This window comes from Oryctolagus cuniculus, chromosome 9, assembly GCF_051225735.1.
Source record: "Oryctolagus cuniculus isolate XC-2025 breed Fujian yellow rabbit chromosome 9, ASM5122573v1, whole genome shotgun sequence".
Lineage (NCBI taxonomy): Eukaryota > Metazoa > Chordata > Mammalia > Lagomorpha > Leporidae > Oryctolagus > Oryctolagus cuniculus.
The window spans coordinates 89,543,727-89,559,392 of NC_142875.1; the positions used below are offsets into that span (position 1 = coordinate 89,543,727).

A 15,666-nucleotide genomic window follows, 5' to 3' on the forward strand; every position below is an offset into this window, starting at 1 on the left:
GAAAGTGAGTGTTATGAAAAATTCTGCATGAATTTTAAAAGTTTTTGCACCAAAATAAACTTATTTTTTCAGTTCCATTTTCCATAAACTTTTTGAAGTACCCTTGTATATGGACAATTTCTCTTAACTACTCCTTGATTCTATATGCCTGATGGAAAGAGCTGACCTGTCCGTTCTGGCTGCCATTTAATAGTTCCCTAGGCAGGTATTTGGCACAGCAGCTGACACTTGGAACACTCACATTCCATATTGGAGTTCCTGGGTTTGCGTCTTCGCTCTGCTTATGATTCCAACTTCCTGCTAGTGTGCACCCTGGGAGACAGCAGGTGATGGCTCAAATTGTTGGGTCCCTGCTATCCACATGGGAGACATGGATTGAGTTCTGGGCTCCTGGCTCTAGCTTGGCCCAGTCCTGGCTATTGTAGACATTTGGGGAGTGAACCAGCTCCCAACATAAATAAATAAATAAATAAATAAATATTTTAAGTGATATCTGCCTGTTTAAAAAGAGAGAGAGAAGAAAGATTGACCCATGCCTTATTTATTCCCCACTAAGTCAGTATCTGCACCGCCTAGGGCTCAGTGAGGCACTCTGAGAACTGCTGCACACTGAGTAAATGAGTTGGGCTTTTTATTGTTGGAAGGAGTCATTGTGATAGTGGGCATGGTAATAGTAAGACAGACTCCCTGAAAACTTTAGGCAGAATGTATTAACTAGCTATTTATTGAGCCAAGCTGCCCTATTTGCCTGGTCCATGAGGTCTTCCTGAGTGTGCAACCAGAGGACCTCTGAGGATGGAGGGTTGACCCTGGGAAGGGCTCAGGACTTGGCAAGCTCCTGGAAGGAGGGAACTCCAGTTTGCTCCATGCTGGGGAGAAAGAGAGACATCCAGAGGGCATCATGAGGCCAAGTGACTGAGCTCAGCCTCTTGGCTGTGAGCCTGGGACTGCTTCCTTGGTTCTTTCCTGAGGTTCATGAAGGGGGAATCCTTGCAGGGAACCCACTGACCCTGGGTCTGTCTGTTCTGTTGCAGGCTGCCGATCACACACCTGGGAGCCAGAGGTGACATGGATCTGCATAGTGCTGCTTATGCCGTGGATCCCAAGGTCAGACTCTTAGGGTTCTTTCGGATGCTGTTGAAAGGGGCTTCGAAGGTGGCCAAAGGCCTGCCTGGTCTTTATGTCTGTTTTCTTGGGCAGTTGCTGCGGCCCAGGTCTTTGACAGCTCGGCAAAGAGGAACTTCACACTTAACAACAAAATTAGCTTCTGAATCTCTGAGCACATAAAAGCACTTAGTGCTTGGAGCTTTGCAACATGCACCTGTCGAATGTCCTTCCAGAAATGTAGGAATGTGTGGGCCAGGGATGCATGTTAAGTGAACAAACAGAAGAGATCTTGTCATAATGAAACCCTTTAGCAGTGTCACAAAACAGTGCTCTGGGGCGGGCATTTAGCCTAGCAGTTAAGATGCCCCTGTCCCATATCAGAGGGCCTGTGTTTGATTCCTGACTCCAGCTTCCTACTAATGAGCACCCTAGCAGTCATCAGTGATGGCCCAAGAAGTTGCCTCCCCTGTAGGAGACCCAATTAAGTTCCATGTTCCTGGCTTTAGTCCCAGCCAGGGGCTGTTACAGACATTTGGGAAGTGAACCAGTGCGTGGCAGCTTTCTTTGTCTCTCTGTCTCTCAAAATAAGTAAATAGAAATTTAAGAAAAAGAAAATAAAACAGTGCTCTGGTGCCATATAAAGCTGTCCATTTGTGTCCCTTCTAGCCTGTCACGTTGCTCCCTCTTCCATATTCTTGAGATGCCTGCAGGTTGAAGCAGCACTGCCACGTGGTGCTGTGCATGCTAACCTTTAGGGAGTGCATTCTTTTTTTTTTTGTTTGTTTGTTTGTTTTATGATTTATTTATTTTGTTTGAAAGGCAGAGTTACAGAAAGGTAGAGAGAGAGAGAGAGAGAGAGAGAGGTCCTCAATCCACTGGTTCACTCCCCAAATGGCTGCAACCACTGGAGCTCAGCCAATCCGAAGCCAGGAGCCAGGACCTCCTCTGGGCCTCTCACATAGGTACACGGGCCCAAGGATTTTGGCCATCTTCCACTGCTTTTCCAGGCCACAGCAAAGAGCTGTATCTGAAGTGGAGCAGCCAGGACTCGAACTGGTGCCCATATGGGATGCTGGTGCTTGCAGGTTGCGGCTTTACCCACTATGCCACAGTGCCGGCCCCCTGGAGTGCAGTCTTATGTAGCATCCCTTTTGTAACCAAACCCCAGCCCTGCCAGCCTTTGATGTAGATTTTATCAGGTTCCAATAGCTCTTCTTCTTCTTCTTCTTCTTTTTTTTTTTAAGATTTGTTTATTTATAAGGCACAGTGACAGAGAGATCTTCCATCTGCTGGTTCACTCCCCAAATGGCCTCAATGGCCAGGAGTGGGCCAGGCCAAAGCCAGGACCCTGGAGCTCCATCCTGGTCACCCATGTGGGTGGCAGAGACTCAAGTACTTGGGCCACTTTCCACTGCTTTCCCAGGTACATTAGCAGGGAGCTGGATGGGAAATGGAATAGCCAGGATTCCAGCTGATGCTCTGATACAGGATGCCCGCATCACAAGTGGTGGCTGAACCCGCTGTGCCACATTGATGGGCCCAGTTCCTTCTTGTCCTTGTCTTTAGCATAGTGAACTCCTCAGTGCTGACCTCTGATCTGAGAGCCTTTGAGCGACCTACAGGCTGAACTGTGAACGCAGGTCTTGAAGGTCATTTATCACCACCATAGCTGATGTCCTTGTGTTAGACCTGAGTTGGGAGGTTTTTCAGGAACTTCAAGCCTCATCAAAGAAACCAATACCCAATCTACACCTAGACCCAGGCACACAGGAGCCCACCTTTGTCATTCCAAAGGAAACACACTGGCCCTGATCTCTGGTCAAAAGCCACACACTAGCAGATCACTGCTGCTTATCCCCAACTTTCAGCCAGAAGATTCACTACCTTGACTCCCTCAGGGAGTCTTGGAGATCAGTGCTAGCTGCCTGTTCCTTGCTCTGTGCATTGCAGTAAATACCTGCCTTTCCCAGCAGCCCAGTGTCACTGATGGGCTTACTGTGCTCTAGGTGGGTGAGCAGTTTTGGGGGTTCTATAGCAATCCCTCCAGCTAGTCCCTTTGGTGAAGGAAGAGAGGATACAATTATTCCCAGTGTGTTTCTTTTTTCTTTTGCACCATCAAAGTCAGAGAACAGGGAGACACAGAAATTAGGCAGCTTGCCCATCAATGAAGCAGTGAGATATTTTCTCTTTTTATTTTTATTTTTATTTTATTAGAAAGGCAGAGTGATACACAGAAAGAGGGATAGAGTGACAGAGAGAGAGGGATCATCTATCTGCTGGGTCACTCCCCAAATGGCTGCAACAACCAGGATTGGGTCAGGCTGAAGTCAGGAGCCTGACCTGGCTTCCTAGTCTCTCACATGGGTGCGAAGGCTCAAGTACTTGGGCCATCCTTCTCTGCTTTCCCAGGCACATTAGTAGGAGATGGATCATAAGTGGAGCAGCCAGGACTCGAACTGCCACCTGTATGGGATGCTTGCATTGCATACGTGGTATAACCCACTGTACCTCAATGACAGCCTGCAGTTTTCTCTTATATTTGTGGTTTAGCTGCCCCCCCCCACATTAGAGCTTTCATCTTGTTGTAAGTATTTCTTTGCTTTGCTTTATGTTTTGTTTTAATAAAATTGCGGTAAAATTCACATCGGATAAAATTCATCTTTTCTTAAAATTTGAGAGGCAGAGAACAGATAAGCAGAGAAAGACAAAGCTTTCATCCACTGGTTTACTCCCCAAATGCCTGCAACACCCAGGGCTGTGCCAGGAATGAAGCTGGGATTCAGGAACTCAGTGAGGGGCAGAGACCTGGTTACTTGAACCATAACCTGTTACCTCCCAGCATGAGCATTAGCACGAAGCTTGAGTCAGGAGCTGGAGCCAGGAATCCATCTTCTGTTCTCTGATGTAGGACATGGCCATCCTATCCACTAGGCTGAATGCTGGCTCCAAAGTTTACCAATTTTTCCGTGAACAGTTCACTGGCATTAAATGTATGCACATTGCTGTACACCTACCACTGCCACCACCACTCACCCCTCTTCAGAATGATATCCTCTCCCTCAGCTGACTCTGCACCCTCAATGCTAACTCCCCACTCTGCACGCCAGCCCCCGGCAAGCCCCATTTTTCTTTCTGTCTCTATGAATCTGGGCATTGGAGGTGCCTTGTGAATGAAATCACACTTGTGATTTCATTGTTGTTGCAACATTCTTTGGGTTTTGATATTAAGAAAAACAAAGAGAAAAAGTGAAGCTGGCTTTATTTCTTATAGTTTGGTGCTTCTATTTGTTTGCTTGTCTGGACACTGGGCTTATTATTAAACACATGGGGTAGTTTCCATACTACTCTCTGCATGGGAACTGATTTTGTATCATGAGAATTCTTTCTGCTTCCTTTACATCAGCTTTGTGATATTTCACATCTTGATCATTGCTCCTAACTTTTTTTGTTGTTGTTCTGTCATCTGAGAGCATAACTATCAAGTTGCCTTTCTTTTGAGATGTTCAACTTACATAAAAAACGGCATACGTGGTCCCGTACTGGCATGTCCTAAGTTCTGTTTGTCCATTTCCCAAGCACAACGCCTGTTTTGTGATAAGTTCATGCTGTCCCTGACCTACCTGTCCATACAGGTGCTGCCCACTGAGTACTGCCAAGCATGTGGCATCTTGGGTGACCCCCTTGTGGCTTGTGGGCCTGTCCTCCATATGTGAAACTCCTCCTTCCTCTCCAAGGCCCCTCTGTTGTTAGAGCTGAGATCGTGGGGCTTGCATTTGACACCTGCGCTGGCCTAGCTGGAGGCATTTACCAGGAGTGGGTTCCTGGATCAGAAGGAAGTCCTTGGGGGCATAGACTGCCTTTGTTGGTTTCCTGGGCTGCTGTCCCCAAACTCCATGAACCAGCTTTGGACAATAGAAGTTGACTCTTGAATGAAGGGGTCTTGAGTGAAGGGTCGTTGGAGTGGGTTCTTTCTAGGGCTGTGGAGGATCTCTGCCAAGCCCATCCTCTGGTGGCTCTCATTGCCCCAGCTCTGCGCTCTGTTGACACAGGGCATTTCCTCTGTGTGTCTGTGTGTGAATCTGCCTCTTACAACTATGCAGTAAGTGGATTTGGGGCCCACTCTAACTCTGTACAACCTTCTCGTCTCTTGGTCACCTCTGCTAAGACCATGTTCCCAAGTAGAGTTGCAGTATGGGTACTTGGGGTCAGCATCTGAAGATTTCTTTCAGGGGACACAATTCAGCTGACCAGCCTGCCCCAGCCCTCCCTTCTCCTCCCCACCAGGGTACCTCCTGAAGGCAGAAACAAAGCATACTGTGGGATTCTGGGCCGCACTGTGGAGGAATCGTAAGGATTTGTTACCATGGAACTTTTACATTGTCGTTCTCCTTTTCTTAGAGGCATTTTGGAGGCATAAAAGCGGAACAAGTAAAGCACAGGCAACTTATGTTCAGAATTCCATCTATTTGCACAATCTGCTTTATAAAAACTGTCCTCTAAAAGGCAGGTCTTTGGCATAGTTGTAAAGATGCCCACATCTCATACCGAGTGCCTGGGGTGGAGTCCTGCCTCCACTTCCCATTCCAGCTTCCTGTTGATGCAGACCCTGGGAGGCAGCAGGTGATGGCTCAAGTAATTGAGTCCCTGCTGCTCATGTGGGAGACCCAGATGGAGTTCCAGGCTCCTGGCTTCAGCCTAGAGCAGCTCTGGCTGTTGTGGGCTTTTAGGGAGAGAGCCAGCAGATGGAAGATCTCTCGCTCGCTCGCTCGCTCTCTTGCTCTCACTCTCTCTCTTTCTCTCTATGTGCCTTTCAAATAAATAAAAATTTGAAAATCAAAAAATTTTCCTCTAAAAATGTTTTGACTTTTCTAAAAAAGTACTTAGGCCTTAGAGGGTAGAAATAAATTTCTGCCTTGCACCTTGGTTTTCCTCTCCTGGCCTTGTCTTCTGCCCAGTGTGCCTGTTTTGCATCTCTGCGCAGTTCTTAGTGTCCCTGTCTTCCAGGTTGTCTATTCCCTCTCTCAGCCTGGTTCTTCACTTGCTGTGGGCACAGCTTGCTGACACTCACCTCTGCCAAGAATATGAGGAGGCTTGGGGCCTGCACTGTGGTATAGCAAGTTAAACTGCTGTCTGCAGTGCTGGCATCCCATATCAGCACCTGTTTGTGTCCCAGCTGCTCCACTTCCAGTCCAGCTCTGTGCTAATGTACCTGAGAAAGCAGTAGAAGATCATCTAAGTCCTTGGGCCCCTGCACCTAAGTGGGACACCCAGAAGAAGCTCTGGGCTCCTGGCTTTGGCCTGGCCCAGCCCTCTCTCTCTTTCTTTCCTCTCTCTCTAACTCTACCTTCCAAATAAATAAATAAAATCTTTTAAAAAATATTTATTTATTCTATTTGAAAGTCAGAATTACACAGAGAGAGGAAAGGCAGTGAGAGAGAGAGAGAGATCTTCCATCTGATGGTTCACTCCCCAGTTGGCTGCAACGGCCTGAGCTGTGCCGATCAGAAACCAGGAGCCAGGAGCTTCTTCCGGGTCTCCCGCACTGGTGCAGGGGCCCAAGGACTCGGGCCATCTTCCACTGCCTTCCCAAGCCATAGCAGAGAGCTAGATCGGAAGTGTAGCAGCCAGGTCTTGAATCGGCACCCATATGGGATGCCGGCACTTCAGGCCGGGGCGTTAACCCGCTGAGCCACAGCGCCGGCCCCTAAATAAAATCTTTAAAATAAAGAATATGAAGGGCTCCCAAAAGCTCATGGGAAATACATATTATGAAAAAATTATGCATGGACTTCAAAATTTATAGCATCAAGATGAATTTGTTATACGATTCCATTTCCCACAAACTTGCTGCAGTCCCCTCGCACAGCCCCAGTCAGTACACCAGACATGTGGGCCCGTCCCCCACAGCACCCCACAGGTGCTGCAGTGCACCGCAGGCAATGCTGCCTATGAAGGCCGAGAGCTCAGCCCCTGTGGGTTAGAGCAGGGCGCTCCGGGTTCTGGGTTACCCACCTGAACAAACCTAGCTTGTTAAAAGAACAACAACCTAGTTTGTTAAAAGAACAAACCTAGCTCGTCCAGTGGCAGGCATTTGTTTACTTGTGGCCCTCACACCCCAGTGGTGAGATTCTTCTGTTTGCCCAATACCCCTGGGGCCTCCCAAGGGAGGTCATGGAAAAGGAAGAACTTGTAGCCATTGGTAGCATCGCCAGGAGAGGCAGGCTCAAGTTGGTAAGGGATCCATGGTATTGGAAGGAGGCATTGAAACAGTGGTGTTTGCCTGACTTCCCTCTTGCCCTGGCTAGCGGCTCGCCCACGGGTACTGGAGGTCAAGCAAGTGGTACAGAGTCGCCTTCTGCAGAGTTGGAGCTTTCTCAGCATCTGCAAGTGGCACTGGTTAAAGCAGGCCCCTAGCCCGCTTGCAGAGCACCGGTACCTGTGGGATCCTGTGGGCTTGGCCATACCCATAGCCCTTTCTGCCAACTCAGCTGCAAAAAAGGCGTCCAGCCCTGCGACAGGTTCCAGTTTCACTGCCTTTCCTTTCATCTTAGGTCAGCAGTGGTCCAGGCCCCAGGGACGAGCACATCACAAACCTGCTGGTGTTAGGCTTCCTCCAGAGCTGCTGCAGCTGCAGTTTCCATGAAGAACTACAGGTGCTGGGTCGGGAGCTGCTCTCAGAAGCCGAGCTGGCCGACAGCTATGACTGCTGCAGCTACGATGATGACGAACTGCAGACGGACGGCAACCACGCCAGCTTCCTCCAGATGGGGAGAGCAGAGGCAGGTAGGTGTGCGACCCTCCTCCGCGGCCCTGAAGCCGGGCTTTGCAGCCCTGAGTAACAGGGCGCCTGCAGGCCTGGAGGGACCTTACACATCCGTGTCATGTGATGTCTAGTCTGTCCTTGGCGGCACCTGCTGTTCTTGGATGAGCACATTAGAAAGGTCTTCCCTTCTGAGGAGCCAAAACCTCGTTTCATGGCTGATCCTGGCTCTCCTCTCTGGACCAATATGAAATAGTATTTCTTACCAGATTTCCCAAGTGGTTCTAATGCAATGGAAGCTTGGGAACCATTGATCTGGATTCTGTGTAATTCCAAGAACCTGAGAAGCTTTAACAAATACTGGGAAGAGGGGACAGGTATTTCAGCTGGAGGTTAGGATGCCCATGCCTCACATCAGGGTGCCTGGGTTTGCCGTCCAGCTCTGGCTCCTGACTGCGACTTCCTGCTAATACATACCGTGGGGGGCAGCAGTGATGGCTGAAGTAGCTGGGTTTGTGCCATCTACATGCCAGACCTGGACTGAGTTCTTGGCTACAGTTGAGAGCCAGTTGGCCAGCTGTTGAGAGCATTATGGTGAGGTCGTTGTCTGCCACTCTCTCGTGTCAAACAGAAAATACTGACACCTGGCTCCTACCTGCAGGGGTTCTGCTTTGACTGATCTGTGGCTACTGGGTTCAGGCAAAGCCCCACAGGGGTTTAGCTAACACAGTTCCGGGCACCCTGAGCAGGCCCACTGGAAATCCACTCTTTCTATAGAGAGTTTTTGCATCCAGGTGGTACACTGCAGTGCTGACTCAGCCTGTAAGATGGCTTGGACATTGACGTATTCTGAACCTCATTTCTTTTTTTTTTTTTTTTTTTAAAAAACAGGCAGAGTTAGACAGTGAGAGAAACAGAGAGAAAGGTCTTCCTTCCGTTGGTTCACCCCCCAAAATGGCCACTTCGGCCGGCGTGTTGTGGCCGGTGCGCTACACCGATCTGAAGCTCCAGGAGCCAGGTGCTTCTCCTAGTCTCCCATGTGGGTGCAGGGCCCAAGCACTTGGGCCATCCTCCACTGCCTTCCCAGGCCACAGCAGAGAGCTGGACTGGAAGAGGGGCAACCGGGACAGAATCCGGAGTGCTGGCGCTGCAGGCGGAGGATTAGCCTAGTGAGCCACGGTGCCGGCCTGAACCTCATTTCTGCCTGAGGACACTGAGGCCTGGAGAAGCGTCTGGCTAGAGTGGGTGCATCAGAGATGGGCCTTGGGCCGGGCCTTCCCAGAGCTCAGTTATCCTGCCCGGCACATGGTGTATCTATTTCCAGGCTCCTCTGCCTTCCCTGGCCTGGGTCCCTGTGCCCATTGGCAGTGGTGGCGCATATGCAGACAAAGGCTTTCCTGAGGGAGACCAAAGACAAGCTCCCAGAAGTGTGTACGTACACAGCAAAATCACTTAAGGAACTTGGGAGTGTGCTGGCCCCTGACCCTTCTGCAGCTGCCTTGCTCTGCAGGTGATTCAGACATAAAGTCACTGTCTGGCAAGGCCCTGGGCACAGCCCTTGCAGCTTAGCCTGGCAGCTGCCTGAAATCCAGCCTTCCAACTTGCCTCTGGGGAGGAGGTTGTACTGCCCTCTGGTGGCCCTGGGAGAGACCAACAGCTGATTCATTCCTGGCTTTCTGCCCAAGTAGATGGGGTTGTGGCAGGAGTTCCTCACTAATCATGGTGTCCCAAAGACTCTCTCTGCTTTCAGGTCCAGAAGGAAGCCCACTAGGGAAGGTTTAGGGAGGGGTAGGGACAGAACAAGCCCTGCTAGTCAAAGCTGCTGTAGCAGGAACTATAGCCAGAGTCCAAGTTTTTCCAGGTTTCTTTGGGAAAACCTGGAAGAGGCAATGGCAATAGCCTAAGCAGAAGCCGGAAGCCACACAAGCCTAGGACCTGTGAGGTACAGCGAATGGCTGAGTGTGGCAAGGACATTGGAAGAGAAGCATGGGAAGGAAGTCAGCAGTCATTTGACTCTCTCTGTTGCTTCAGAGGAAGCATTGGAAATGTTGCTTTTTAAAATTTTTTTAAAGATCTATTTATTTGAAAGTCAGAGTTAGAGAAAGGAGAGAGAGAGAGAGAGAGAGACATCTTCTATTTGCTGGTTCACTCCTCAATGGCTGCAATGGAGCCAGGATCCAGGAGCTTCATCGGGGTCTTCCACGTGGATGCAGGGGCCAAGGGACTTGGGCCATCTTCTGCTGCTTTCCCAGGCTCATCAGCAGGGAGCTGGATCAAAAGTCGAGCAGCTGGGACTCGAACCAGCACCCATGTGGGATGCTGGGATTGTTAATGGTTTCACCTGCTGTACCACAGCATCAGCCTCCTGTTTTTCATTTTTTAAAGATTTGTTTAAAGGCAGAGTTACAGAGAAAGGGAGAGACAGGGGGTGGGGGAGATTGTCCATTCACTGGTTCGTTCTCCCAAATGTCCGCCATGGCCAGGGCTGAGCCAAGCTGAAGCCAGGAGCCTAGAACTCCCTCTGGATCTTCAGATGTATGGGGTCCAAGTACTTGGGCATCTTTTGCTGCTTTCCTAGGTGTATTAGCAAGGAACTGGATTGGGAAGTGTAGTAGCCAGGACTTGAACCAGCAACCATATGGGATGCCAGCATTGCAGGAAGTGGCTTAACCTGCTGCACTACCATGCTGGCCTAGCTTTTTCTTTCTTTTTTTTTTTTAAATATAATATAGCTATTTGAGAGGCAGAGAGACAGAATTTCCATCTGCTGGTTTGCTCCCCAAATGCTCAAAGTGGACTCCAGTTGGGGCTGAAGTTGGGAGCCGGGAACTCAACCCAGGTCTCCCTGGAGGTGACAGGAGCTCAGTCACTTGAGCCATCACTTGCTGCCTCCCAGGGTCTGCCCTAGCAGGAAGCTGGAGTCAAGAACTGGAGCCAGGAGTTGAACCCAGGTACACCAGTGTGCATCTTAACCACCAGGCCAAACGCCTGCCCCCAAGGGTTTTGAGTAGAGAAGTGATGCCCTATCGGTACTACCTGTACCATGGTCGGGACCACAGAAGGGCAAATGAGCCTGCGGCTGAGGGAGCCCAGCAGATGTCACTGGAGAGTTCCCGTTACAGAAGCAGGAGCTGGTTACACAGGGCCTTAGGGTGCCCGTGAAGATGTGGGGTTTTGCTGGAGGAAGGAGTACGCTCCATGGCTGCCCTGGGAGGAAGGGCATGATGCATGGTCCCACGCGGGGCCTCTGCTGGCACTAAGGTGGACGCCTGTTAGATTCAAGGGTCTGAAACTCGCAGCTGTGAGGACTGCAGCCAGATTTGTTCCTCAGGGAATGAATGCCCAGCGCTGTCTGCCAGCAGCTGTTGGGCCTGTGTTCGGAGGGAGGCTTACATCTCCCGCCAGTCTTCTGCTCAGGCCTTTCCCTGGACTCCAGCCGCATGGCTGGTCTCCAAGTCTTCCCATCAGGCTCGCTGGGGGACCCGGAGCCAGCCATGGGATGGGCTGGGCTGGGAGGAGGTGTGCACCGGGGCCTGTCTAAATCGTCTCTTTTTCTGCTGCCTGAACGCTCAGGTTCAGAGAGCCAAGAAGAGGTCATCAGGAACATTGCCAGGCGTCTCGCCCAAATCGGGGACAGGATGGACCACCACATCCAGCCAGAGCTGCTGAACAACCTGGTGGTGGAGTTTGTGAATGACCACTCGGAGGAGGTGAGCAAGGGGAGAAAACCCATGCTGGCCTCCATCTCCTTGGCTGTCAGGTGATCCAACAGCAGCTAGTCCAGTGCCTGGCAAAGTGACTCAGCTCATGACTGTCAGACCTGGCGCTTTGACAGAGGAAGTGGAGTCCAGCATGGCTTTCTGTCAGAATTGTTGAGATGTAGGGAAGCTGAATGTTAAATCATCCAAGAGAGTTTAGGGATAAAAACCTCCAAAAAGATTGAACTACATGTGACTTCTAGAAATAACTGACGCTCCCTTCAGGCTTAGAGAGAACTTTGTCTTTTTAAGATTTATTTATTTATTTATTGAGAAAGAGTGACACAGAGAGACTGCAAAATCCTCTGGGTCTGGCCCTGCAGAGGCAACCATAAGTGGAACTCAAAATTCAATAAATCTATAGCAGGCAGATTTTTTAAGTTCCTAATTTTGTGAGGTCCTCGAATGGCACTATAAATATCCAAATGACCCTTGGCCGAAAAAAGGTTCCCTGTCCCTGCTGTAGTGTCTGCTGGTGAATGCGTTTATTGGGTGGTAACCTCTCCTCCCAGGGATGATCTAGGCTCCCCTCTGCATTTCTCCCCTAGTTCTGTCCCTTGGAAATGCTTCTGTGTGCTGCGCGCTGGGGACTGGAGTTCCTTTAGGAGGGAAGGGTATTGGCAAACTAGGTGGTGTGTGGCCCTCCACAGGACAGAAGGAGGCGGCTGGCATCGGCCGTGGAGCAAGCGATGGAGACTTGGCCTGCAGACATGGAGAGGGAGAAGGCTACACTGATGTTGACCATGCTGCTGGCCAAGAAGCTAGCCGAGCATACGCCGTCCTTGCTGCGCGCTGCCTTCCGTGCAGCAGTGACCCTGATTAACCAGGACCTGCTCGCCTACGTGAGGAACTTAGCTGGAAATGTAAGAACTGGTTCATGGCAGCTCCTTGCCATTTCATAGAGTCTCCTGGCCTCTGCCCCTTTCTTTGCCCTCTCCCACACCCACATGGCTCAGGTCTAGAAACTTGCTGGAGTACCTGGACAGTGATCTTTCCACACGCCTCTCCCCGGGCTCCTTGAGGGATGCCGTCCCAGGCCTCTTCCTGCCCACTTCCTGCCCTCTTCCTGCCCTCTTCCTGTGTGGTCTTGCTCTGTGGTGCAGGTGTTAGTGGACAGCTGCTGTCCATCTGAGCTTTATCAGCCTTATTTGTAATGGGGTAGACATGTAGAGCTAGGAAAGCAGGTGGCTGGATGGACCACACTGAACCTCATAGGCTACTTGCAGCTTTACCTGTCACGAGAATGAGTGTAACTCCAATTCTTTTTTTTTTTATTTTTTTTATTCATTTGAAAGGCAGAGAGACAGACAACAGAGAAATCATGCATCTGCTGGAATGTTCCCCCAAATGACCACAACAGCAGGGGCTGAGCCACACTGAAGCTGGAACTTCATCCAGGTCTCCCACATGGGTGATAGGGACCCAAATACTTGTGCCATCACCTTCTACTTCCAGGATCTACATTAGCAGGAAGCTGGAAGTGGAAGTGGAACTGGGACTCAAAGCCCTGATACTCAGATAATGGGATGCAGGCTCTCAAGAAGAATCTTAACTACTGTACCAGATTATTTAAAAATCATGATGTGGGGCCAGTGCCATAGTGTAGTAGTTTAAGCCCCCGCCTGTAGCACCAGCATACCATATGGATACCAATTTGAATCCCGGCTGCTCCACTTTCGATCCAGCTCTCTGCTAATGCACCCAGGAAAGCAGCAGAAGATGGCACAAGTGCTTGGGCCCCAGCACCCATGTGGGAGACCCAGATGAAGCTACTGGCTCCTGGTTTTGGATGTGCCCAGTTGCAGCCGTTGTGGCCATCTGAGGAATGAACCAGCAGATGGAAAACCTCTCTCTCTCTCTCTCTCTGTCTCTTCCTCTCTGTCTGTAACTCTGCTCTCAAATAAATAAAATAAATTTAAAAACAAGAAAGAAAGAAATCATGATGGTAAAGGGGGAAGGACTCTGCAATCTTCATAGTGGTGGGTGTTTGGCATAGTCACTACTGTGCTGCGTGGGACACCTGCAACCGTATCAAAGTGCCAGAGTTCAAGTTCCAGCTCCCCTCCCAACTCCAGTATCCTGTCAACGCACACCCTGAGAAGAGTGGTGATGGCCTAAGTGGTTGGGTCCCTGCCACTCACATGGAGACTCAGATGGAGTTCCTGATATCTGGCTTTATCCCAGGGAGTGAACCAGTGAGCAGGAACTTGGTCTCTCTACCTTTCAAATAAAATAGATAAATAGCTAGCATCTAGCCCTCTTAATGTGTACTGATAAGCCTTGAGAGCCTTCGCTGCATGCAGGAGGGTGAATGTAAATTGTGAACCAGGTGTAAAACCAGCTGAACTGCAGGAAGGAGAGCTTCCTCAGGAGGCTGAGGAAGTCCTGAGCAGGATGGCACCAACAGCCATGTGAGGGAGGAGGCAGAGAGCAGGGCCCCAGCAGTCTGTATTCACAGCTTATTTACCAGATCCTTAGGTCAGAGACAGGCTTGAATCCTCAGACCCACTAAGCTGCCTTGGTGCCGGGAAGGCCTGTTTGTACAGCTGCTCCCTCTCAGCAAAGAGTAGATGCAGGGATGGGTCAGAGTTGTAGGACCCAGAGGGAACCCCAGCTTCACTCCACAGCACCAGGGTCCTTAAGCACCGAATCCTGGCTTATGAATAAGTCTGGCTCATTCTGACGAGTCTTCCTTTCCTGTTCTAGGGCATGGAGTGAATGGATGGCCACAGAAGCAAGACTGGTTACCACCTATACCCGGACAGCAGGAGCCGCCTCCTGGGGAGCAGGAGCGTGGCCCTATGAACTAAGTTCTTCAGAAGACAGGACCTGGATTGTAGCTATTTATTTCTTAATATTTTCAAGGGGATGTTTTAAGCTGGTGATCCATTAGGCAATTTCTACATGAATATACTTGAATGAAAATGTCAACTTACACGTTTGAGTGGATTTCATACCATCTCCTAAACCTACATGTTGTGCCTTATTTCAGATGTACAAGTCACTACTTGAAAATTATATGTAAAAGCAGGTTGTAAGGCAGAAAAAAGAAAATATAAACCACAATTTTTTTAAAAAAGACTTTATTATAAAGTACAACCTTGGGTGTGGTCATTAACAGCAGACAGTGTCATGTTTGAGAGAAGAAATGCAAGATCTCTTCCACATGAAAATTTCCTGTCAGAGTAGAAAGCATCTTCATACTGGGAAGTGATACTCTTCCTGTTACACCTTGCTCAATGGGGAACTTGTCCTCCACACGGACATGTCTGGCTTTTTCAATAGGATTTTCAAGTCGAGAAGACAACCCTAGACAATTAAAAACATATGGAGGTGGGTTGCGGGCCCAACCAACCACTGTTTTCAAAACCAAGTCACTACAACGCACCCTTTTCTCTTCCCAAGAAGTCAGAGCTTTGACAGAATTCTCAGCTGATGGCTTGCCAGAAGCTACTGTGCACACTTCATGGAAGATTTTGTCTTCCCTCAGCTCATCCATGCTAAGAAGTCAATCAGAGAGCACAGGTTTCCAGCTGGAAAGGATGGAGGAGCAGTTAAGAGGCCTAAACTTCGGCCACTGAAGTGGTCCCCCTTCCTAGGGGCACACTCAAAACACGAGACTAGAACCTACAGGGGAATGCTTCGGGTTAGAAACAGTGCAGCAGTGTGACAGTGGGTACCAGCAAGAGTGATACAGCACTAATATTAGCAAGACCTCCTGTTAACCAAAACACTGCTGTCCTCCATAAGTTTAAATTCAACAGGAAAGGGGCCAGCTTTGCAGTGTTCTGCTGCCACTTGCAATGTCTGCAAGGTTCCTGTTGCTCTGCTACTAATCCAGTTTCCTGCTAATGCACCAGGGAAGGCAGTAGATGATGGCCCAAGTACTTGGGTCCCTGCCACCCATGTGGGAGACCTGGATTTCCTGGCTCTGGGCTTCAGCCTGGCTTAGCCTGAGCTCTTGCAGCCATTTGAGTGAACCAGTGGATGGGAGATTCCCACTCGCTGTCATTCTGCCTTTCAAATAGATACTCTTAAAAA

At 49.7% G+C, this 15,666-nt stretch overlaps 1 protein-coding gene across 1 annotated transcript in view; it reads left to right on the forward strand.

Annotated features, from left to right (window-relative positions):
* Nucleotides 1–14,556, forward strand: part of BID (BH3 interacting domain death agonist) — a 34,856-nt gene extending 20,300 nt beyond the window's left edge. The window contains exons 3-7 of the mRNA XM_008250129.5: nt 1,035–1,107; nt 7,659–7,890; nt 11,441–11,577; nt 12,276–12,488; nt 14,332–14,556. Of these exons, the coding sequence (XP_008248351.1) occupies nt 1,069–1,107; nt 7,659–7,890; nt 11,441–11,577; nt 12,276–12,488; nt 14,332–14,343 (633 nt within the window). The 5' untranslated portion in view covers nt 1,035–1,068 and the 3' untranslated portion in view covers nt 14,344–14,556. The remainder of the gene's footprint in view (nt 1–1,034; nt 1,108–7,658; nt 7,891–11,440; nt 11,578–12,275; nt 12,489–14,331) is intronic.
* The last annotated feature ends 1,110 nt before the right edge of the window (nt 14,557–15,666 follow it).